At 39.2% G+C, this 25,949-nt stretch overlaps 1 protein-coding gene across 1 annotated transcript in view; it reads left to right on the plus strand.

Annotated features, from left to right (window-relative positions):
• The window catches only part of cpne7 (copine VII), a 78,313-nt gene that overhangs the window by 19,466 nt on the left and 32,898 nt on the right, over nt 1-25,949 (plus strand). The window contains exons 3-7 of the mRNA XM_088334468.1: nt 4,082-4,264; nt 4,370-4,444; nt 7,323-7,397; nt 24,418-24,501; nt 24,588-24,677. Coding sequence (XP_088190594.1) covers nt 4,082-4,264; nt 4,370-4,444; nt 7,323-7,397; nt 24,418-24,501; nt 24,588-24,677 — 507 coding nt within the window. The remainder of the gene's footprint in view (nt 1-4,081; nt 4,265-4,369; nt 4,445-7,322; nt 7,398-24,417; nt 24,502-24,587; nt 24,678-25,949) is intronic.

Consider the following 25,949-nt stretch of genomic DNA (forward strand, 5'->3'; position numbering starts at 1 on the left):
TAGGTTGCTTTTACTATAGAGGTTTTGACACCGCTTAGCTTTACTTTGGGTAGTTTTGGTAACGATGGCGATGCAGACTGATCTGTGTGTATATGTTGTACGGATTGATGTCAAACTGGAGTTGCTCCAAGTGCATTAGTATCTGTGAGAGCGTATAATGCATAATAGTGTGTATGAGAATATAGTGGTATGTGTGAGAGACTGGGATGTCACAATTAGGAATTTCTGGTGACAACTAGTTGTCTCACAAATAATCTCGATTGGCAAAAATATTTTTGATTTTTTTACCCTCTGCATTATATGTTACTATGATAATATGAGCTTAATATTACAAAAACTGTACAATCTAATAAGGAAGAGCAATTTAATGGTCAAGAAATCAAGTCAAGAATTAATCGAGAAATCATTGTTAATTTTACATTTAGTTCCTTTTTTTAAAACACCCGCAACTGTGCAGTATTTTAGCCTTGGGGAACAATGCACAGGTGAGCTAACAGGTTGTAAGGTCCTTGACTCAACTTTTTCGTAATTAAGTGCAAAATTGAACAAAGTGCAAAAATGAGATCCACAGATGAGAAAAAATACTTTAATTTCAACACATACACTTAAAGTGCATACAGCTGCAAACAGATAAATGTCTCTTTGCGTCGCTTCAAGATTTCAACACATTTACAGTAAATGCAGCTAAGAGCAGCAGACAAATGTCTCTTTTTTGCTTTACATTCTTAGACTTTGAAAACTACTAATACATAGTAAAAGGAGGTCAAAAGACGGTAATCGCAAATGTGAAAAATGTTGGTGAATATGAAAAATATTGCTGATTAGACAAATATGTGATAATTACGACAGCCCTAGTGAGAGAGTACAGCAGTGTGTGTATTATTGTGTAGTAGTATTTGTGAGAGAGTTTCATAGTTCCTATGAGAGTATAGTTTTCTGTATGTGAGACTATGGTAGTGTTTGTGCATTGGTATGACTGTGTCTGTTTGAGATTATCATTGTGCATGTTTGAACGTATGATGTTATTTGTGAGAGTAAGTATGAATTAGTTCTCAAACCGCCTCTCGTACAACTGTAGCTATGCTACGTAAACATAATAGGAAGGGATAGCAAAAGCTCGGCAAGCTCAAGAGGTCCAAGCTATTGAAGCCAATGACGCGAAAAGTCCGCGTAGCAAATGCACTACAAGAAACAGGTATTATATTGAGTACAGGCCTCACAAGTCCAAGTTTTAAAACATGTGTCAAAGACATTGCACAAATCAATAAAAAAAAAGCAGTACAGTGTTGCTTCTTTTCAAGTGCTACTCAAAAGTCATTCATCACTTCCAGTGCAGCCGTGACATCTATGTGCCCTTCTCTGCGACCCGATTGACAAAATAATAAATATAATTGGCGAGACATGGCACAATTCCGTAAGCAGAATATTCTCAAAAAAGCTCAAGGTTTTTAGCCAATGCAGTGTAAAAAAATAACAACATAGATTTGCAATATTAAGAGCTTCATATGTCGACGCATGGAGTTTGCATGTGAAATAAAGTAGGACATATTAATCAAGGGCAGCAGGAACACAAATGGGGATCAGGTGGACACGGTAAGGAGCAAAGTAATCACAATGCCGAGGAGACATTAGACCATGAAGTAACGCTTAAGAAAATTCTTAGGAAATTCTTATAAAGACGCTGCCCTACTTACAAACCCTACTTACATTCGTAAGTTGAATTTGTTCCTAAGTTGCTTCAGTGCTATATGTTTAAGGTTTAGATAAGTATGTTTGAGGCTTGTATAAGTAACCTGTATTGTTTTGTCCGAAAAAATAAACATTTCAGAAAATAATATTCTCTATAAAGATGAATAAAGTGAGGTTTAACTTACTTTTGGAAGATGGGCTTCAAGAGGTCCTCCTCCGTGGTAGAGAGTGGATGAAATAAAAGTGATCCAACCATATTTTTAACTGCATAAAGCTTTCTTATTCCACTTTCATTTCACGCTCGCCTCTTCTTTACACTTTACACCAACCATATTGAATGGATGCACGGGATATCGAACAATAAACATGTCAAAGTTCTTAGTGTGCTGGAGATACAGTTTAGAATGTTTACACACGAACTAGGAAGAGGAAGCAGGTTTTTTTTTCTTCCGGGTGGATGCTGGGTGACCTCTCACAGCGCCACACGTCGTTAGCGGTGGAAAGAAGCACCACAGTACTGTCCTGTACTCGGAAAAAGATGCACACAATACAAAATCTGACTTACAGCAATGTCCAAGTATTTTTTTCAATATCCTGAATTTTTTTTCGTATCTATAGTTTTTTGTAACTCTAATAGTCGTAAGTAGGCGAGCGTCTGTACATCAAGAACACATTATATTTGAGGCCAGGAGGAACACGGCTGACGTTAAGTTTGGTTTAGACAGGCTGGGTAGCTTTGTTTGCTTTACCAACATATAAATGTACAAACTGCCTTCAAGGTCTAATGACATCAAATATTCTCTTAACTAGGCTGCCATCAAAGGCCTGTTGTTTACCATACCAAAACTATTGACATTTTCCAAATTTACTTTTTCCTTGACAACAAATACATTTATTAATATTCTTATACAGTAAACCCTTGTTTATCACGGGGGTTTCAAAGAGAACCCATGAAAGGCAATATTTGTGAAGTAGAAACCTTCATTTTTTTCTCAATTGTTCCTGCTTGGAGCATTTGCCCGGAAAATGCGGGTCTCCTACTGATTCCAAGAGCCAAGAAGAAATCCGCAGATTAGAGGGTGTTCTCCGTTCAGTGGAAGTGTTTAAATAAGTATTTCTCAAATAGTGGGGTAGGCCCCCTGGGGGGCGTGAGGCCTCCTCAGAAGGGGCGCAGACGCGTTTGACTCCTTGGAACCTTTTTTCTAACTTTCCCAGAATAAAGTGCAATTGCGCATCCACTACACTAGGGGACAGTGACGTCCTCAGTGGCAGGGGGATTTGTTTACGTTTAGCCTGCACACAGTGTGTTAAGCACGGAACATAAGCATTGAGTATGAAGTGTAAACACTCCATGTAGCAGGCCCTCAAGTGATCCCGTCAGAAAAATATTTAACAAGGATGCGAAGCACTTCAATGCGACCCTAAAGGGGGACGAGCAAAAACCTCACTTGAAGTTGAGGCAAACTATCAGTTTTTGATAAAGTTCTTGCTTTAGCCAGTCAGATTTCGAGTTGGCGAGTCAGCACCTGTTAGCGGGCTTTGGGAAACGTCACCGGTTTCACAAACTATGATTGGCTAGGGGCAGTAACGAAGGCGTCACAACGAAAACGTGAAGATAAAAATCCCTGTGTCACTGCCTCTGTCCAACGGATATTTTGAGTCCAAAAATCAAAAAATACAACCGGACAGGCTAGCTTGACTTTCATCATTAGCTTCGAAGGTGATAGAAAAGAAATAATAATCTGTTTGACAGGGAAAATAAAATATTCTTGAGAAAAGAAAGGAGGATAGATTTTGTGAATGAATAAAAGGGATAATTATTCAGTAAAATGTAGCTATATTCCTGAATTATTTAGCAATTTTCTGAGGTTATTATTGTTGTGTTTTTACAACTGAGCTGTAGTTAATGTTTAAAAGCCATAAAAAAGTTTTTGAGTGTTGTATTGATTCAGCTTACTGAAGGCCTAGGTGTGAATTGCACGACCCGCCATTGGATTCATTTATCCGTTAATCGATTCATATTGCTTGTTTAGAATTAGTTTGATTTGACATTTAGCAGTTTGGAAATGTTTATGCAGGAAAAAACAAAATCCAGGCCGAAGGGATTGGCCCACAGAGAATTCAGCTTTCTTGTCGGTCAGTCAAAGGCAGACCAGATGTCGTTTATGTACCCCGATTAAATGTCAGAATCCTCCATTCTTCTCTCGTATCTTCAGTTTGATAAGAAATCGGTCTATTGCGTCCCCTTCTTTTGTGAGAATATAATTGCCGAGTCGTGACCCTCCGGTCGACCAGCGGTCGTCTCTCCCTTATGACAATCGATTGAGTCGAGATTGATGAAAATGAAATGTCACCGGCGAGCCAATGTTGAATTTGGGCTATTTTTGCACAGTTGGACAGGACAGAAGTGATCAAGAGCAACTTGCATCCGGTCTTCGCTAAAGTATTCTCCTTGGATTACTACTTTGAAGAGGTTCAGAAGCTGCGGCTGGAAGTGTACGACATTCACGGCACTCACAGCATCGGAACACGCGATGACGATTTCTTGGGTGGAGTCGAGTGCACGCTCGGTCAGGTACATGGCAAATTACACGCAAATCCTCACCGGGTCATTCGCAGGTCACTCGAAGGTTTTGTAGTTCAATGTGTAACGGAGTCAATAATTCTGTGCTGTGTGCAGATTGTTGCCCAAAAGAAGATGGTGAAACCTCTACTTCTCAAGTATGGAAAATATGCTGGCAAATCCACCATCACAGTAAGTTCTTTAAAAGGCAGGACGGTCTTCTGCAAATACAGTACACAGTAATCCCTTGTTTTTTGCAGATGTTGCCTTCCCAAAAAGTCCCGTGACAGACAAAACACGCAAATTAGAAACCTTTATTTTTTAATTTATTTTGTTTGTTTGTTTGTTATTTTTTAAAACTGTATCTATTTTATTTTATTTCTTTATTTTATTTTTCACTTATTTTTTATTAATTTATTGTTTGTTTATGCATGTATTAGCATTGTATTGTGTTAGCCAAGATCAAACTGAATTTACAGGCTCAAGTATTTGTTGTACATCACGGTTCAGGAATCTTTTTGACTCAAAGAGACACAATTGCAATATATATATATATATATATATATATATATATATATATATATATATATATATATATATATATATATATATATATATATATAGCTTTACCTCCTGAGCCAATGCCGTCCCAATACTACAAATATACCACCACAGTAATACTACACAACTAAATAACAAATGTGGTGCTTAAAAAGAGACCTAGTATACTATTTAGATTTAATTGAAAGCTACTCAAAACCAATTTGATGAAACTAATGTATTTGAAAACAAATAGAAGTAATATAACACGTAAATGTCTGCATGTATATTTATTCCTAAATGAGAAAACTAGTCTCCAGGATCTGCCCTTTGGCCAAACGTTTTGACCTAAAGCCGCCCGCGACTCCAAATACTTGCCCACCCCTGCTCTACAAATTTGTTACACGATTTGAAATCTCAACTCTGAGTCAGCTCTGTGCAAAGTTTGCCACTTTTTCACTTGCGTAGGTTTTCCCCTGGTACGCTCACACTCTCCCACTTTCCTACAACGGAGTGGTGGAAAGGTTAACCCAAGATTCCAATTTGCGTGTGGTGCGGATGTGAGTCACGCGAGATGGACTCCAACTACCCCGTGACCCTGAACGGAAATGTGACAGTTTCTCTATTCATACGGGGTCAGAATCAATTTTCCTTTATGAGAACAATAATAGCTACAGTATTCCGTTTTGTTATTCAGTATTTTACAGCAATAAAAGCCTCTTTACGTCAGTTTTCCTCCATGAAACCGTGTCCCCGTAATGCAGTCAAGGGAAAACTTCGGAAGGAACCAGCTACTAGATGGTTCGATTAGTCTTTCGTGTGTTGTTGTTGTTGTGCGGACCTTCCAAAAGACAGATGCGTTCATAATGCTGAGCCCCTTTGGTGCTCTCATGTCTTCTTGTAAGTGCAGCAAACCAGTTTTAATTAACAGTTTAATTAAAGGCGCCACTATCCGCAGTCAGCATTTTGAAGAAAAACAAAGGCATGTCAATGGACTCTAGCCTCATTGATGTCAACTGGTCCTGTTGTTTTCAAATTATTAATACTTACTGTAATATTTATACCTGAATGCATAAAAAGGTGCACCCAAAGTAAAACTGAAGCTGTACTTTAACTATTTGGAATATCAGCATAGTTTTGGTCTCTTTTTGAAGACAGGACTTTGAAGTTTGCTCCTGGGACTGAATTTTATGAGTTTTCAAACCTTCCTGTGTGGAGTTAGCATGTTCTCCCTGTGCTTGTGTGGGTTTCCTCCGAGCACTCCGGTTTCCTCCCACATTCCAAAAACATGCATGTCAGGTTAATTGGCCGCTCCAAATTGTTCCTCGGTGTGAATGAGTGAGTTGTATGTCTATGTGTGCCCCGCGACCGGCTGGCAAACGGTTCAGGGTGTCCCCTGCCCACTACCCGAAAACAGCTGGGATAGGCTCCAGCACCCCCGCGACCCTACTTAGGATAAGCGGTGCAGAAAAAAACAGATTTTGTTTCCGCCTATTATTTTCTTTCCATGAATCAGCCTGGAACCCTGATCAAATCCGCCACCGCATCTAGGGTTTGTATGTACGGGATTAAAAGTACACATTTGTTCCACCAAAAAGCTGAAATCTAAATTGTAATGCAAATGGCGTGGTTTAAGATTTTTTTTTCCTTTCTACCATTTTATTTTCTTCTTAAATCTAAATAATTAAAATGTGCAAAATGGTGAAGATAATTGTACTGTTTTTAGTAGTATTTTTCCTATTTTACTTATTTCTCGGGTAAAATAAAATAAAAAAAATCATACTGTTTGATAACATTACAGAAACATGCATTTCAGGTTAATGGCCGGTCCAAATTGTCCCTAGGTATGAATGAGCGAGTGAGTTGTCTGTCTCTGTGTGCCCTGCGACTGGCTGGCAACCAGTTCAGGGTGTCCCCTGCCCACTGCCCGAAGACAGCTGGGATGGGCTCCAGCACCCCAACAACCCTACTGAGAATAAGCGGCGCAGATGATGGATGGATGGATGGGTATATACACCCAAAAACCCAACACCTTTTAAAACGCTGGGAAAAAAATGAAAAGGTCACTTTTAGTCTCTGTAGTTTGTATTCTTCCTTGTGTTTTGTAGCACTTGTTGTTGGTTGCGCTACACAATACAGCAACATCTAGTGGTGAAATATTACACAGTGTCCCTTTAAAGACTTTAAAAAAATTCACTTTTTTTCATTAGCAAAATTAAAATTCCTTAAATTTACAAAATATAGCTCAAGATTCAACATATTTTAGCCAACATAACTGTATTTCACAGTTTTTTTAATTATTGGGAGTAAAATAAAAACAATATTTATTGATTGATAGGGCAGACTCTTGTTCTCCCAAAAAATAAATCTTTAAAAAGGTGCAAAACAGAAAGAAACATCGATTTTTCTACCTGGACTTTTCAAGATGCATTTTTGCGCCGTTTACTGGTGAAGCAAAGATCTCCTTTTCCATTATGAGCGAAGGTCTTAAAGGCATGTTACTGAAAAAAAAAATCTGATTTCCTGCTAGGTGCATGCAGACGAAATTTCCGGCAACAATGGCTACGTAGAGCTGTCCTTCTGCGCCAAAAAGCTCGACGATAAGGTGAGCAGAGTGCACACTATTGCTATGAGGCCTTGTCCACAGGAAATTGCCCAATTTTATCTTTCCCCCCAAAAAAACCATGTCATTTTTCAGTGATCAGCTGAGTAACTCTCACATCCATCAATATCAGTAGGTGGCTGCTGTTCATGAGGTACTACGGGGAAATTTATTTATCACCCACGAGCAAAGCGAGGGTGGTGGTAATGTTTTTGTTTGGGATCCAAGTACATATATATCTGTTTGTCTTTTGGTCGTTTGATCTGTTTGTTTGTTTGTGTTTCTGTCCACCCAAGAATAGAAGGTAATGATTCAGATACAACCACTATTTTTCCACAGGCAGGTAGGTTAACCTGGTTGTGGAAAAATGCCTCAAAAAGCTGACTCAGCACTTTTGGTTTTGTTGACTCATCATTTTTTTCGAGAATGGCATTTCACTCTTCCAGGTCAAAAAAACATTGGCCTGAAAAAACATATTTTACAGGAAGTCAGATAGGTTACCACAGATGATTTCCGGTTTTGCTGACTTAGGTTTCCCCCGAAAGACATTCTTTTCTCTCATGCCAGAACAAGTTTGGCTAGGATCACAATCTTTTACAAGCAATCAGGTACAATGGTCACTCTAGAGGTGAATGACCCCGCCAGAAAGGGAAATGCCACCCAAAAATAGTTTCGCGTCTCAACGCGGGTGATGCTTTAATGGTCCACAGCAATTTTAGTTAATAACATGTTTTTTTTAATGAAGCCGTCTAAGATTTCACAAAAAACAATGATAATACAATAATTATCTTTCTATGCCAGATTTGTTTTTGAAGTAAAAATGGGGGATAATGGGAAAAATATTATAGACACTGCCCTACTTACAAATAAGATAAGTTCCAGTCTGTCGTGAGTTGAATTTGTTTGTAAGTTGCTTCAGTGCTATATTTTGTATGTTTAAGGTTTATATAAGTATGTTTAAGGCTTCTATAAGTAACCTGTATTGTTTTCTCCCAAAAAATACAATTTCATAAAATAGAATGCTCTATAAATAAAGATAAATAAAGTTGAGTTTAACTTACTTTTGGAAGATGCACTTCAAGACGTCCTCCTCCGTGGCAAAAAGTGGTTGTAAAAAAGCGTTCCAACCATTTTCTCAACCGTGTCAAGCTTTCTTATTCCGCTTTCATTTCAAAAGAAACAGCTCACCTCTTCTTTACACTTTACACCAACCATATTGAATGGATGCACGAGATATTAAACTATAAAAATGTCAAAGTTCTTAGCACGCTGTAGATAGTATAGACATAGACAGTATAGAATGTTTACACACAAACTAGGAAGAGGAAGCAGGTTTTTTCTTCGGGATGAAGCGCCCCCAGACGCCGGCAGCGGTGGAAAGAAGCACTACACTACTGTCCTGTACTCAGAACAATGTGCTCACAATACAAGGTCTAACTTACAGTAATTTACGGATATTTTTCGACATCCTGAAAAAATGTTCGTATCTACCGTCAAATGGTCGTAAGTAGGGTACTGCTGTACTCGGAAATCATTCTAGAAATGTGAAAATAAAGCTCCATAGCAAACACGTGTCTGGGCATCTGTGTGTGGGACTCTTAGCACTTCAGCAGAATTATGAACCTAAAAGTACACCGTCGATTACCTCCTTAGCCACTGTGAACCCAAATTAGAAGAAAAACTGGACTGTTGATTTAGATTAAGCTCTAACAAACAAACATGAAACTATTCATTCATTTTCAAACATTTTTGACGCACGGTCAGCTTTGAGACTTTTTAATGGAAAAGTACGCCTTGGCTCCAAATTGTTTGAGAAACCCCGTAATCGTCTATAACACATGATATTTTAAACAAGTAACGAAGTAGGTTAGCAAATGTAAGACGTTACATTTTTCAAATTCATTAAGCCCCAAACAGCCAAAGAACAGTGAATCAATGGCGAATAAGGTCAGTCGTAGCTTACATAGCACTGTACAATTGTACCTCGGTTTACAATCGACCCATCTTGCGGTATCCGAAGTTCTCGTTTTACAAAAATCTTCCTCGTTAGATGATCAGTTTTCCAGTACCCGAAGACAGTGAGGCTACCACTAAAGGTTTACGCTACCACTAAAGGTTTGCGCAGGTATTCACCAACAACATCCCTGTACCACCTAGGTGAAACACTTGCACTTACCGTAAATTCCGGACTATAGAGCGCCCACCACATTTCGGGAGGAAAACCGATTTTGTACATACACAAGCCGCACCTGTATATTAGCCGCATGCGCCCACATTAAGAAAATGCAATACAAACACAAATTAAACCCATACCCGACACAGTCCTAAAAACACAGCCGTTAAAATGAACGGAAAATGATACCGCTACTTAAAATTTGATGCAGACCTTCAGAGTCCGGGTGCCCGTTGAAAGTAATCCAAGGAAAAAAGTATATATTCCCAAAGGTAAGGGTGGGAAAAATATATATCCACTATTGTCGGCCGCGTCCACAAACACCTCTCACCTTTACTCCACTTCCCGTCAGCCCGCGTTTGCCCTGCCCCTTCTTTCTCATTTACTCGTGCAAAACAGAATAATCAGAATAAGTTTCTAAAATAAATACATTACAAAAATATACAGTTGCAAATACATATATACATGGTTACACATATTTACAAAGACAGACGGTACACCGAGAGAGTTTTCAAAGCTTTAATAATAATATTATAACTTTCATCCCAAACCGTGCCTGTGAAGGGTAGCAAAACGCTACTAGGAACACGCTCGCAACACAATTGACGAGTCTGTTAAAAAAAACATACCGTTCATGATAAACCGTTCTCATCTTGCTCCTTATGACCGGCGTCATCAAAGTTGTCTTCCTTCAGTATGGGAAAGAGACTTTGTCATATAGACGTCGTCCCACGCTCCCTTTTTCAAAGACGTGCTCGCAAAGTAAAGTTTTTATCAAGCTTGTTTTATTTATACTATGCTGTTAATTTATGAGAATTGATTTAACATTACTGTACTTACATGGTAGTTGCAGTTGATTCAATGGGGGTTTAATTGCATCTGATGACCTTGGAACGTATTGATCCCGTTTCTTTTATTTCAATAGTAAAACGTGTTTAGATTTTAAACGGTTCTTCATACAACGTCACTGCTGGAACCAATTAAATTCGGAAGTAGAGGTACCACTGTACTGACGATATGAACACTGTATATCTATTTTTTCTCTGAGAGGACATTTCAATCTTAAAGGCAGCAGGAGCTTATATCCAATTTAACAGCGATGATGTGCGAGTGTTTCGTGTTTTCCGAAGGAGCCTGGCGACAGCACTGCAGGGGGTGGGGAGGAAATATCTCCACCCTGTACGTTTCATTTTTTAAAATGACATATGTGCAATTTGGAGCTACTCCTCCTGAGACGGAGCTGACATGTGTATGAGGGCAATGATGGAAGGTCTTGATTAGTAACCCCCCAATAGCGCTTCTTTGCCTGTGTGGAAAATTTGCTTCATACAGAAGTCATTGCAGTTCAAAATTCATTTCTGCAGGTATTTCCCCTCCCCCACTCTCAAAAATGCCTACTTAATTTACTCAAAAAAATAAATTCTAATTTCGAGAGCTGTGAACCTGTCAGTGAGGAGGACTAATAAGTGCACCCTTTAATGAAATTGAGATGCATTTATCAAGCTTATGCTGCATATTAACACATTGTTACTTTTGTCTACTTTACTGTTACCTTTGAGTGTGTTTGTGTAAACAAGTCGACTGTGAAGCAAACTTCAAATTAAAATAGGAGACACAGTGTAGCATCACCTAATAATTACAATAAGGTCATCTGATGAGCAAATGACATTAAACAAAATATGTTATCTAAAATAACTTATCTTAAATTGTATGTACTTACAATAGGTAGCAATTAAGATCAATAACAAAAATAGTCTCACTGTAATATACACTCTTTTAAAACACGCTTTTATCATGAAAATGATACTTTGCTTTATACAGTGTAAACAATACAAACATTTAACATGGGGCAGGTAAAACGGGCACAAAGTTTGCTATCGAGAGGTAGGTGGATCAATCCAATTATAGTAATCACTTGTTTTTTGCAGGGGTTCAAAAAAAGTCCCAATTCATGTATTTATTAGACATTCGTAAGATATAATAGATACGACAGTAACAAAATAACGACTATATATCTACAGATAAAAACACAGAACACAGAGTTGCAGTTGAATGAATGGTCTTTATAGTCTTAGAATAGTACAACAACATCTGATGGCTTCTTCTTTCAGTGTAAGTAAGCAATGTAGAGAGCGGCATTGGGGATACTTGGATTGAGCCAGGTCTCAGTGATAATAAATTCTAAGAGTCATGAATGTAGAGGTTTTGTACAAGGTTGTAGCTCCAGGGCATACGTTTTGGCTCTGGCGTTGTTAAGATACAGGCTCGGCAGGGTTGGCTCGTTCCGTAGGCCAGATCCGTAGCAATGCTATAACTTTTCACCTCAGTCCCTTCCTGTACCGGATAACAATCCACGGAGCACCCGCAGGTGATCAGCAATTTTTTGCGCTCTTCTGACATTCCTCAGAGAACGTTTTAATTGATACATTTCATTTCAATCTAACGATGTTTCAATGTAATGTTGCACACACAGACAGTAAAGCCCACCCAACACACACACACACACACACACACACACACACACAGACCTCAGCACCCGTGATAGCATTTGCTGTGTATCTGCTGCAGAACACAATGCACAAAGAAAATCTGTGAAGTATCGAAACCCCAAAAAGTAAAACGCGATACTGCGAGGGCTTATTGTATCGATGTTATCGATAATGAGCAAGTACTTGGATTGCATTGATACTATTGACTTGGGATCAATACTATTTACCTATAAAACTAGCACTATAATAATGTTGTCAGTTGGTCGTAAGATTACTGTATATGTAGATAATAATTTCCAAATTCAATCTAATTGTGTTTCCACTTTATTTTCAAAATATTGTGCAATGGAAGGCTAGTCATGTTTTCATGTTGACATCGTTATATTTGTATTTTGTTACATTGCTACTTTTGTTCTGAAAAGCCCATGGTATAAATATTTTTTATTCTGTTAAAGTTTGCATTGTTGTTATTCAATTCAAATTAAAACAGTTTAGTGCCTACAATTATAATGAGTAACTAACTCAAAGAGGGGGGCAATCTTCTAATGATCATGACATTTCCAAGCAATAACTATCAAAGTCAAATCTGTATAGATCGATACCACCATTTGTTTCATTGGATCGGCTCAATACCAATAATCCAGGTATTGCCATCCCTTTTGCTAACTGGGCCTTAAGATGGCTGCCAAGGTCAAAATGAAAACATGAGTGATTGTCCACCAATTACTTAGGCAAAAAATGTCGAAATAAGAGCTTAAAATGAAACGGGAGGCAGAACACTCACACTTACATAATATTTTTAATGCCGAAGTTGAAAGGTACAAGTACAACAAAAATGAAGAAACTGAGATGTGAAAACACGCTCAAGAGTCATAGACTTCATGAAAGACATTTTCTCGGCCAATATGATGTGCATTTTTTAAGCCATCATCGATCTTGAGGATGTCTTACTGCTTCCTGTCAATGTGATATTATTACATCTAGATCCTTTTCCAGCAAGATTGATTTCATCGTTTTCGCTGCACGACGTCGCCTTGTGATACAAGTGCCTCGACTGTAGTTTTGAGGGAAGGAGATGTTTTTTCAGAAAGAAACTTGCCAAGCTCATCTAAACTTACTGTCAAACACGATGCACTCCATTCAAAAGGTTGAAATGTATATCTTTTTTATATTTACTTTTTTTTCGCTCAGTTCAACCAGATACAAGGTGAAAATAAGCAAACTGAAAATAAGAAACTTTATGAAACAGAAAGAAACGGACGAGAAAAAGCTGGTGCATATCATAATACTATCTTGTCACACAATACTACATATTATGATTGTAGGTGGCAAAATGTATGCTTTTCATTGATTGTTGATTCTTGTTTTATCCATAGGGCGATGCATGTTAAATGTACAGTGCATCCGGAAAGTATTCACAGCGCATCACTTTTTCCACATTTTGTTATGTTACAGCCTCATTCCAAGTTGTATTAATTTAATCTCTTATCTCAAAATTCTACACAAAATACTCCATTATGACAATGTGTAAAAAGTTTTTTTTTTTTACTTTTTTTTAATTTATTAAAAGTAGAAAACTAAGAAATCACATTAACATAAGTATTCACAGCCTTTGCTAATACTTTGTTGATCCACCTTTGGCAGCAAATACAGCCTCAAGTCTTTTTGAATATGATCCCACAAGTTTAGCACACCTATCTTTAGGCAGTTTTGCCCATTCTTCTTTGCAATAAGTCTCAAGCTCAATCAGGTTGGATGGGAGACGTTTGTGCACAGCCATTTTCAGACTGGGCCACTCCAGGACATTCACGGAGTGGTTCTAAAGCCAATCTTTTGAGATCTTGGCTGTGTGCTTTGGGTCGTTGTCCTGCTGAAAAATGAACCTTCGTCCCAGCCTGAGGTCAAGAGCGCTCTGAAGCTGGTTTTCATCCAGGATATCTCTATATATTGCTGCATTCATTTTTCCTTCTATCCTGACTAGTCTGCCAGTTCCTGCTGCTGAAAAACATCCCCACATCATGATGCTGCCACCTCCATGCTTCACTGTAGGGATGGTATTGGCCTGGTGATGAGCGGTGCCTGGTTTCCTCCAAACATTGCGCCTGGCATTCACACCAAAGAGTTTAATCTTTGTCTCATCAGACCAGAGAATTTTGTTTCTCATGGTCTGAGAGTCATTCAGGTGCTTTTTGGCAAATTCTAGACGGGCTTCCATGTTCCTTTTACGAAGGAGTGGCTTTCGTCTGGCCACTCTACCATACAGGCCTGATTGGTGGATTGCTGCAGAGATGGTTGTCCTTCTGGAAGGCTCTCCTCTCTCCACAGAGGAACGCTGGAGCTCTGACAGAGTGACCATCGGGTTCTTGGTCACCTCCCTGACTAAGGCCCTTCTTCCCCGATCGCTCAGTTTAGAAGGCCGGCCAGCTCTAGGAAGGGTCCTGGTGGTTCCAAATGTCTTCCATTTACAAATAATGGAGGCCACTGTGCTCATTGGGACCTTCAAAGCAGCAGACATTTTTCTGTATCCTTCCCCAGTTTTGTGCCTCAAGACAATCCGGTCTCGCAGGTCTACAGACAGTTCTTTTGACTTCATGCTTGGTGTTTGTGCTCTGACATGCACACTCAATTGTGGGACCTTATATAGACAGGTGTGTGCCTTTCCAAATCATGTCCAATCAACTGAATTTACTACAGGTGGACTCCAATTAAGCTGTAGAAAGATCTCAAGGATGATCAGTGGAAAAAAGATGCACCTGAGCTCAATTTTGAGCTTCATGGCAAAGGCTGTGAATACTTATGTAAATGTGATTTCTTAGTTTTCTATTTTTAATAAATTCAAAAAAAGTTTAAAAAAAAAACCTTTTTCACATTGTCATAATCGAGTATTTTGTGCAGAATTTTGAGATAAGAGATTAAATCAATACAATTTGAAATGAGGCTGTAACATAACAAAATGTAGAAAAAGTGAAGCGCTGTGAATACTTTCCGGATGCACTGTAAGTGTATAAAGGTAGGAATACTTGTACTTGTTTTGTCTGTCAGGTATCCTACCTGGAAGGGCAAAGGGTTTTAACTGCTATGCTAACGCGGAAGCTGGCTTATTGCTCTCCCTTTTGGCTCAGGTCTGTCTTTTGTAATTGGTGTATTTTAACTGATTTTAAAGGTGGTGTCCATGAGTTTTAAATATTCTTCTTGCTGACTCATCTCCTGGCTGATTTCATTATTGCAGCCTCTGTCAAGCTGCTTTTGTGGCGCGTCCACGTACATGTGACTCTTTTCTCCATCTTTTTCGGATACGGGTTTGCATTTGGACTGTATTTGCAAAAGTCCGTTTCTTACTTTCACCATTTTCACGCCACAAATAAAGAATTCACAAGAATTCACTCTAAATACTGCACATACTACTATACTCTCTCTCACACATATTACTATATTGGGAGAAACTCTTGTTTAACATTGAACCGTACACTTTATCAACACAGATCACTGTGCATCGCCTTGGTTACCACAAGTATCCAACGTAAAACAACACGGAAAAGTGAGATGATCATTACACTAGGTGTAACATTACAGTAATAGCATTTTTAATTGTGTGTGAGAAGGAATAGTAGTGTGAGTAAGAGAGTATAATAGTGTGTGTTAGAGTCTATAGTAGTGTGTGTGGGGGAGTATAGTACTGAGTGTGAGAGAGTATAATAGTGTGTGTGAGAGTCTGTATTTGAGTGCGTGTTTGGGAGTATAGTAGTATGTGTGCGAAAGCTTATTAGTTTGTGTATGAGAGTATAGTAGTTTGCGTGAGATTGTATAGTAGTGTGTATGAGAGAGTTTAGTAGTTGCTTGTGCATGGGTATGACTTTGTCTGAATGAGAATATAGTTGTACATGATCAAGAGTCTGACGTTATATGTGAGAGCAAGTACAATTTTCTTCTCAAACGGCCTCTCATACCTGTTACGCACGCAAACACATTGCGCAATTACAGCGGACGTAGAACGGGAATTAACAAGGAAATCTCCTATTTTGCACATAATGACTTGTGTCAGTTGATCATTCATTCATCTGCTCGTAATTAGAACAAAATTACATTTGGACTTGTCCGATCCGTCTGCCTCCCGTTGCCTCTGGTTGCCCGTCGCTATGACAACAGAGACAGGATGCCGCAGCACCTTATGCTTTTGTCCCTCAGGAGACACATCGGGCACGTTAGTGCCAGGAAATGCATTCTTAACACGCTCATTCGGGGAACAAAGCAACATGTACGCACGTACAGTACGTACACATAATATGGGGAAAAACAAGAAGCACTCGACCTCGCAACCACCCTTAAAGGTATTTCCAAATTCTTAAACATACAAAATGGGAGAAAATATTACTTTTTTGGGGCATAAAATCTATATACAGCAGTACCTCGTTTTATGATCAACTCAGCTAACAGATGTTTTGGTATCCGAAGTTCTCTTTCCACTAAAATCTTCCTCGTTATAAGATCAGTTTTCCAGTATCCAAAGTCAGTGACACTACCACTAAAGGTACGTGTAGGTAATCACCAACAGTGTCTTGCGTGGTTTATCAGCTAGGTGAAACTCTTGCAACCCCTCTGCGTTGCAAAATAGTTTAGCCCTTTAAGCCACCAGAGATTAGTTCATTTTCGCCATTGCGTATTGTTTATGTTTCCAGCCATGGGTTCTGCAAAAAGAGTAGAAAAAAAGAGCAAGGACTCTACTTAGGATCGATAAGAATCTATATATTATTGCAAAATATGAAAGTGGGACGGCAATAAATGAAGATATGGAAAAGCTTCTTAAGATTTGGATACGAGAAAAAGAGCTTGCTGGGGATACGATGGCGTTATAGCAGCAGAAACAAGGTAGAGTTTGCCTGCTGGGAAAAACTGCAGACTTTTATCACAAAAAGACATCCCAATAAAGGCCAAAAAAAGGATGATCAATGGAAATGTTCGATGAAAACTATTTGAAACATGATAAAAAACATTCTAAAATCTAGACAGAAACAACAATCGCTGGATTGCTATTTTATCATTTTGATTCAGTTTTTTTTATTGTTCTTTGCTTATAAAGCTTTGTACTGTACATTCACTTCATTTTATCAATTTCTTTAGACTTATTTCTTGTTTTATTTATACTATGTGGTATATTTATTAACATTGACTAAACATTAGTGGGGCAGCACGGCGGATGAGTGGTTAGCACGTCCACAGCAAAGTTCTGAGGTCATAAGATCGAACCTTCCTGTGTGGATTTGCCTGTTCTTCCCGTGCTTGAGTGGTTTTCCTCCGGGCACTCCGGTTTCCTCCCACATTACAAAAAACATGCATGTCAAGTTAATTGGCTGGTCCAAATTGTCCCTAGGTGTGAATGAGCGAGTGAGTTGTCTGGTTGCCAGCCAGTCTGCCCTGCGACTGGCTGGCAACCAGTTCAGGGTGTCCCATGCCCACTGCCCGAAGATAGCTGGGATCGGCTCCAGCACCCCCGCGACTACTGAGGATAAACGGTGTAGGTAATGGATGGATGGATGAACATTAGTGTACCTACAGGGCAGTTGCAGTTAGTTTAGTGGGGGTTTTAGTTGCGTTTGATGATTTTGGAACAGAGGAATCCCGTATCAATTCATTTCAGTGGGAAAACCGGTTTCAATTTACAACAGTTTCATTGTACAATGTCACTGCTGGAACTAATTCAATTGGTATGCCTAGGTAGCAATGTATTTTTCATCTGTGTATGCTAAGATTTTTCAGAGATAATGAATTTTGAAGACAGCATGTCTTTGTCATCTGGAGCTGTTATGTCATCGAAGGAACAGCGGCACCCTGGCAAGCTAGTGAGCATATTATTTTATGTGTTAGTTAGTCTAAGAGATTATGATTACTTTAACACTTTTAACACAAGTTTTCTATTTGCACAGTATTTAAACCAGGGATGGGTAATCTTTTTGAGTTATGTACTGCACTGGGTTTAACAATTTAACCAAGCGGGCCGGGCCAGAAGGAAAAAAGATTAGATTTTTGTATCTGCTGTTACTCTCAAATCGGATACATTGGTATTACAGAAAGAATTAGATTAAAAGTATATGTTTTGTCCCCTTTTTCCCCTTAGAATTATGTCGCATTTCTTGTTATTTGGGTATTCAAGTGTACTTGGGTATTCCAGTGTCCAAATAGCAAGGGAGTTGCTTGGGGAAATTCCAGTGTCCTCTACATTGGAAAAACACCAAATGCAACATTGCATTTAATTTGATAAATCTTTAAACAAAATAAAAAATAAAAAAGCAAGTACAGAAAAATATAGCCAACTTTTTGAAGGTTGGCCTTGAGCGCAGTAATACTTCATTAAAAAAAATCATATTTCTTATTGGGGGACGACACATGAAGGACAAGATCAATGTCTATTGGTTGTCATGATTTGCCCATTGCTCTCACCTGCGCTTACTCATTTAGTCCCAGCTACTGCTCATTTCCTGATTGGTTCCCCTCCTATTTAAACACGTCTTTCTTATTCACTCCTGGTCAGTCCATCTGCAAACTTTAGCGCATGCAAGGCAAGCACTTTTGACTCTGGTTCTCGTTTTGATCCCGACCTGTATCTTGTGTCGATACCCGATCCAAGCTCCGTTGTCCTGTCCCGGCTACCCGTATCCTGATTCTATTTCCTGTATCGATCCCCGATCCAAGCTCCGTTTTCCTGTCCCAGCTACCCGTATCCTGATTCTGTTTCCTGTATTGATCCCCGGTCCAAGCTCCATTCTCCTGTCCCGGCCAACCGTATCCTGATTCTGTAACCTGTATCGATCCCTGACATCCCACTCGTCCCGGCTACCCAACTTGTTCCGATCTCCGATCACGCTCTGTTCTCCTGTCCCGGCTGTCCGACTCGTTCTGATCTCCGACCACGCTTCGTTTACGAGGGCTTCCCGCTCCTCCTGCCCAGCGAGCACCAGATTGGTATCTTATTCCTCTCGCCCTGACTTCCCCGATCCCTTAATAAAGCATTGTGTGAAACGTTCTGCATTTGGGTCCCCAGTTTTGAAGCTGCCTCACATATTGCGGTAATGCGATCCGCTATTCCGAAAGTGTTGTGTTCCTTCAATGACCTCACAGTTCCTTAGGAAACAAGCCACATGGGTTAACTTTGAGACCAAATTTCTCGGGTCCTTCGGTGCAAAGAATATTTTTCAACATATTTGCATAATTGTGTGAAGACAAACTACACGTTTTGCACCCGATTAAAAAAAAAATCTGCTTGGGAATACCTTTAAAGGTGTGTTATTTAAAGGTGGGTTATTTCAAGTCCCTTTTCCAGGTCCAATCTGTTAGTGCTTCCCAATTGTGATGACAGCCGCACGCAAATATGCCAGGAGGGAGTTGCCACAGGTGACCTGCTAAGACACAGACGTCGAGGACGTAGCTCTCATCACACTTAATGTTTGCGCTGCCTGTCTCTGACCTTTAATCACAGACACAATTATGTCCGCCTGCAGAATCAGTGATCGTAAATCAGCCTCAACAAGCCTTGTGTTTATATTTGCCTGCAAATGCCACGGGGATGATTGTTGAAAGAAGCCATCAAGAGTTTAAACTTGCCGCTAATGAGGTCTTGATCACATTGTTGTGAGGAATTTAAAAGAAAGAGGCTACAAGAACGGCTGTGTGCCATTAGACCATCACCAGCGTAGGGGTGTGAAACCATTTATGGGCTGCATTTCCAATTTTGGTTGGGTCACTCAGCTCAAGAGTGACCTACTAACATTTTTGCCAAACTTGTTCTGCCCAGAGAGAGAAGAACGTCATTCTGGAAAAAAAATGCGGGGTCAACAAAACCAAAAGGGCTGAGTCAGCTTTTTCGGCAGTTTTCATATCCAGGGTAACCTACCTGTTTGCCTGTAAGAAAACATGTTGATATTCAATGTTGTTCTGGCCTGGGAGTGTAGGATGTCATTCTGAGAATAAATCAACAACCTTTTTTGGGCCATTTTTCACATATATGTCAACCCTTCTAACTGTTTGCAACAACATTGATTGTTGTTCTGGCCTGAAGAAGGGAATATGTTTCTGGAAAAACTGCTGAGTCAAACCAAAAGTGCTTTTTCGGGTTTCTTGGATATTTTCACGTCTAGAGTGACTTACCTGATTTTTTGAAAAAGATTGTGATCCAGGCCACACTTGATCTGGCCTCATAGATTAGAATGTCCTTCTGGGAAAGCTGCCAAGAAACCAAAAGGTCTGAGTCAGCTTTTCTCGGCATTTTTCACATGTAGGGTGACCTACCCGTCTGTCTGTTAAAGATGGTGGTCATATCTAAACTCCTTCTCCCTTTTCTTAGGTGGACAGACACACATACAGACAAACAAACAAACATTCAAACAGGTACATATACTTAGTTCTTAAATTAAAACATTTAGTTTTTCATTGTTAGCCTACACTAAAATTTCACGTTATGACAGTGACGTGCAATCAGTTGAGGTGGGTGAGGATGCGGATTTCCTGTCATTATCAATCCATCTTTTTTCTGCACTGCTTGTCCTCACTGGGGTGCTGGAGCCCATCCCAGCTGTCTTAAGGGAGTGGGCAGTGGACACCCTGAACTGGTTGCCAGTTGCAGGGCGCACAGAGACAGACAACCATTCATACGCTCATGTATACCCAGGGATGATTTAAGCCTGCCAATCAACCTGCCATGCATGTCTTTGAAACGTAGGAGGAAACCCACACAGGCACTCTGGGGCTGACGCGCTAACTACTCATCCGCCGTGCCGCCTCCTGTCATAATGGAAATATGAAGTTATAAATATATGAAGTGGATATAGTCTTTAGTGTTAAAGTTCTATTTCATTTAATGTCACAATTAATGGAGTTTTATTTTCAAAATTGCTGATTTTTCACATTTATTATTGCAATGTTTCTTTGCACTATTGCATGCAATTTAGGCCAGTCTCCAAGCACTACCTTGTAAATATTTTTACCTATCTATAAGGGGTGGGGGAGACAAGGAATTTTAGTATTGATTCAATCCAAGTAAATCTGATCCGACACTGATACTTTTTTCTTGGAAATGTCATGATCATTGAATAATTGAACCCTACCCCTATACCATAATATAATAAGTTTTTATTCACGATAAAAACATAGACGTAAGCACCCTCAAATTAGACCCCTCAAAATTATAGCATTTTTAAACTTTTTCTTAATACAGAACTTGATAGGTTAAATATGATCCAAAACATTAGCTTAAAAAAAAGTAAAACAAAACAAAATTGTTAACAACGCAGAGTCGGAAATACGCCACTTTGTTGAAATAGTTCAGTCCATTTGACTCCTAGTTAATTGATACTGATTTTTATAATGCTAAATTCTTATCTTCTTGGTAATAAAATAGCTTGTATTTGAGAACACGGAGGTAGATTTTTTATTTGTTTTATTGTTTTATTATTTATTACTTGTTTAAATGACTGAGTTAATATTTTCAATGACTGAAAGACTGATCTGAATTGTCCTTAGGTGTGAATGAGTGAGTTGTCTGTCTCTGTGTGCCCTGCGACTGGCTGGCAACAAGTTCAGGGTGTCCCCTACCCATTGCCCAAAGTTGTATGGGATGCGCTCCAGCACCCCCGTGACCCTAGTGAGGAGAGGCGCAGAGAATGGATGGATGGAAGGATGACTGAAAGATGTTTGTATGTGGTTGTTGGTGAAAAGGGAAAGAAATAAGACACTATTATTATATAAAATTGTGCATGGACTTGCTCCTCCATATCTTTCAGATTTATATTCCCCCTATGTTCCTGCTCGGAACTTTCACTTGTAAAATGCTGGTCACTTGTGATCCCAAGAGCAAAGAAGAAATACGCAAGTTTGAGAGCATTCTCCATACAGGCACCTTTGCTATGGAATCCTCTGCCTGTTGAGATTCTATCTGCAACCTTAATGGAAGTGTTTAGGTTTAGGCTTAAAACACACTCATAATTCATAACTTATGGATGATTTTGACCTCAGAAGCTATCAACCGGACATTCTGATACTACCTATATTTCACGTTGATGACATCTGCGTATTGTCTGTACAGCCCTTTAAGAGTATTTTTGAGTAAGGGCTTTACTTGACTTTGGGGCCTCAGCGAACCTCTGAACCTAAAATAGCCCTGCAATAAACACAGCACAAAGATTTGAGGCACTAAAAATGTTTAACTTTCAAATGAATAGTTTCAATTCAAACTTAAATGTTTAAATAAAACGTATAAAAATGTTAATAGAAATATTTATATTACAACTGCTTCAGAACAAAAGCTAAGTGAGTCAAAAAGCAGCAATTTCACGAAAATACAAATATAACTATATCAACGTGTTAACTATACCTTCCATTGCAAAGTATTTTAAAAATAAAGTCAGGATGTGCAAATAGTGTAAAAATACAATTTAAAATCCTTCACAGTATTAAAATTAAAATACTTCTACTACAACAACTGTTACAGAGCAAGATTCAAGAGAGTCAAACAAAAAACAAACAAGCCCTTTTGGCTCTGTTGCCATAGTGACAATGGATTAACCTGTTTTTGTTCAGAAACAGTAGCATGTTTTCATTTTTCGTTGCAGCTCATTGCTCTCTGTAGGGTGAGTATTTCACATGTGTTTATGTAAATTTGCCCCGGTAACTTTACCACAAAAATGCCATCTGGCATTGTCTTTTTCTGTTGTAAAAAAAAAAAAGGCCAGACCGCGCCGCACTTCCCATGTGCCCAGTCATATTTAGTTTATGATAAGGTTGCATCTGTAGATTTGGCCTTCTTTTCTGCCTAGCTGGCAAAATCCAGCAGCAGGCCAAGTTGGAAAAGGTGCTTGAAGTGTGCCTGTCAGTCACACACTCATGCATAGTGTGTCGCTAAGGGTGCTGGGTGAGAGACAGAAGGACAATTTTATCCATATATAAAAGCGATACCCTGAGGAAATTGAGGGACGTTTGAAGTATCGATTCCAGGACAATAGTATCGATTCGATCCAAGTACTTGCTTAGTATCGATAATATGGATATTTGGATCGACTCGCCCACTCCTTTCATTTATCCTGACATTATTTTATCATTTTTCTCTTTTAAGTGTTCATAACGTGTTTATCCTGGAGTGCCATGTTTCATCTTGTTGCGAACGATGTTCACTACATTATTATCAATGACAATGATAAAGATTCAAATTCGATTTTACCGGTCAAATACTAAGTAGGAGTGGCCACCGAGAATCACTTTTCCCAAAATGGCCCACAGAAGGTGTGGCAGGAGAACTATGTGCCTCGTGTCAGGAGGCAGTAGTGAGACCACGACCAGTGGTTCTGATATGGCGCACTCCCTAGGGGACAATCAATCGAAGAAATTGTAACAGCAATTAGGTATTACTAAGTTTACAGCAATTCTTGTGCAGGAAAATGCACCAGTATTTTTATATTGATCACTAAGTTTTGAAGAAAAAAACATTAATGTTTTGCAGTGTCCCATCTGGCTTTTGGCACTCCAAGGAATCTTCTTATGTGCTTATGCTAAAAAAAGTATACTATATACAGACGCTGCCCTACTTACTAGGGAGTTTCGGACATTGTTCGTAAGTTGAATTTGTACGTAAGTTGCTTCAGTGCTATATTTTGTATGTTTAAGGTTTATATAACGGACGTTTAAGGCTTCTATAAGTAACCTGTATTGTTTTGCACTAAAAATAAACATTTAATGAAATAATATGCCTTATAAAGATACATAAAGTTGAGTTTAACTTACTTTTGGAAGATGCGCTTCAAGAGTTAGGCGCCTTCCTCCTCCGTGGCAAAAAGTGGCCAAAAAAAAAGCTTTCAGACCATTTTCTCAACGGCATCAAGCTTTCTTATTCCACTTTCATTTCAAAAGAAATGACTCGCCTCTTCTTTACTCTTTACGCCAACCATATTGAATGGATGCACGTGATATTAAACAATAAAAATGTCAAAGTTCTTAGCGCGCTGGAGATAATATAGACATAGACTGTATAGAATGATAACACACGAACTAGGAAGAGGAAGTGAATTTTTTTATTTCGGGGGGATGCTGGGTGACCTCTCACACCGCCACGTGCCGGTAGCGGAAGAAAGAAGCACTACAGTACTGTCCTGTATTTGGAAAAAGGTGCACACAATATAAAATCTAACTTACAGCATTGTCCGGATATTTTTCAACATCCCGAATTTTTTTTTCGTATCTACCGTTTTACGTAAGTCGAATGGTCGTAAGTAGGGGAGCGTCTGTAATCATCGATGGCAGTGAATGAGTTAAAATAACACGTTTAAATTCCTTGTCTTCCTCGAAAAGTAATTTAGTCATCTGCTCCCTTTGCTTTTTTTAGGACCTTTTCAGCAAGTCTGACCCCTTTTTGGAAATCTACCGTATCAACGACGATGAAACGGAGCAACTTGTTCACAGAACAGAGGTACAAGCAGTCATCTTCATGGTTAAGCCACCATTCTTCCCTCTGACAATTATTTGTCTCGATATCTTGGATTGCTCCTTAAACAGGTCATAAAGAACAACCTGAATCCTGTCTGGGAGCCTTTCAAAGTGTCTCTTATATCATTGTGCAGTTGTGATGAGGACAGAAAGCTTAAGGTAAATAACACTTCGCAAAAAAAAGAATCCTCCCCAAAAAACCCACAAAGCGTTTTCTTGCTTTGAGTCTGCTGGAATAGGAAAAATGAGATAAAGAGGAAGAAAAACTTGTCGGACTGGAGTAATGTATTCTCATATGCAGCAAGAACCTTAAATAAAAAGTAAACTAGAAAAATTAATCATTGCAAGTGAAATGTTGTTGGTAGATGATTTTGCTTATCTCAAATATTTGTCATTTGGGTTTTGATTTGTCATTACTGCATTATCCTTGATAACAACATAGTGAATAGTGCAAAGCAGCCCCAAGTAAGGTCAGTGTTAATGACTCCACTACGAAAAAGACACTTGCATCAGGCGTAAAAGTGCCAAAGTATTTGACAAAAAGAATATGATGCTAACAATTAATAATGGTGGTGGCAGTGTGATTGTCTGGGGCTTCAGGACCAGGACAACTTGCTATGGTTGACAGAATTATGAACTCTGGTTTTCACCACATCCGGCTATCAGTTTGTGCCCTAGAACTCAAGCGCTGTTAGATCATGGAGCAGGACAACGATCCGAAACACATCAGCAAAAATAAAAAATTAAGGTACTGGAGTGGTCAAGTCGAAGAACAGGTTAAAATCCAGTTGAAATACTGTGGTGTGACCTTAAAGCGCCAGTTCATGCTAGAAAACACTCCCACCCAATTATCATAAACGTTTGATTTCTGTTAAAGGTGGCCCAACTAACTACTAAGTTCAGGGAGCAATTACTTTTTCACACAGGGCCTGATAGGTTTTGATTTTTTTGTCCCCTACTAAATGGAATCAAAATTTCAAAACTGCATTTATATACCTATATACCTGTGCAATATTTAAATTGTTTGATGATCTTAAACCTTTGTGAGTGATGAATATGTAGAAAAACAACAATCAGGAAGAGGGCAAATACTTTTTCACGACAATGTATATATATTTTTTACAGTCCTCTGCGCTTGTTTGGGGTGGTGAGGGCCTTGGGAAAGAAACTGTCTCTGAGCTTATTATTCCTTGTTTTGAGGGACTGGTTGCACGCACCAGAGGGCAGCAGGTCACAGAGGTGGTGGCCATGGTGAAATGAGTCCTCTGTATTGTTATTGGTCTCTGCTGTGGTATCCCAAGCCGACAATGTCCTCCAGACTGGACACAGAGCACCCAATTATCTTCTGGGCTGTGTTGGTGACTTTCTGTCTGCTGTATTAGCTGGCGTTGCTATCGTACAAGGACGGTGTTGACATATTTGCTGGCCATT

The sequence above is a fragment of the Urocampus carinirostris genome, chromosome 4 (genome assembly GCF_059441175.1).
Source record: "Urocampus carinirostris isolate Australia breed hairy pipefish chromosome 4, RoL_Ucar_1.0, whole genome shotgun sequence".
NCBI classification, from domain to species: Eukaryota; Metazoa; Chordata; class Actinopteri; order Syngnathiformes; family Syngnathidae; genus Urocampus; species Urocampus carinirostris.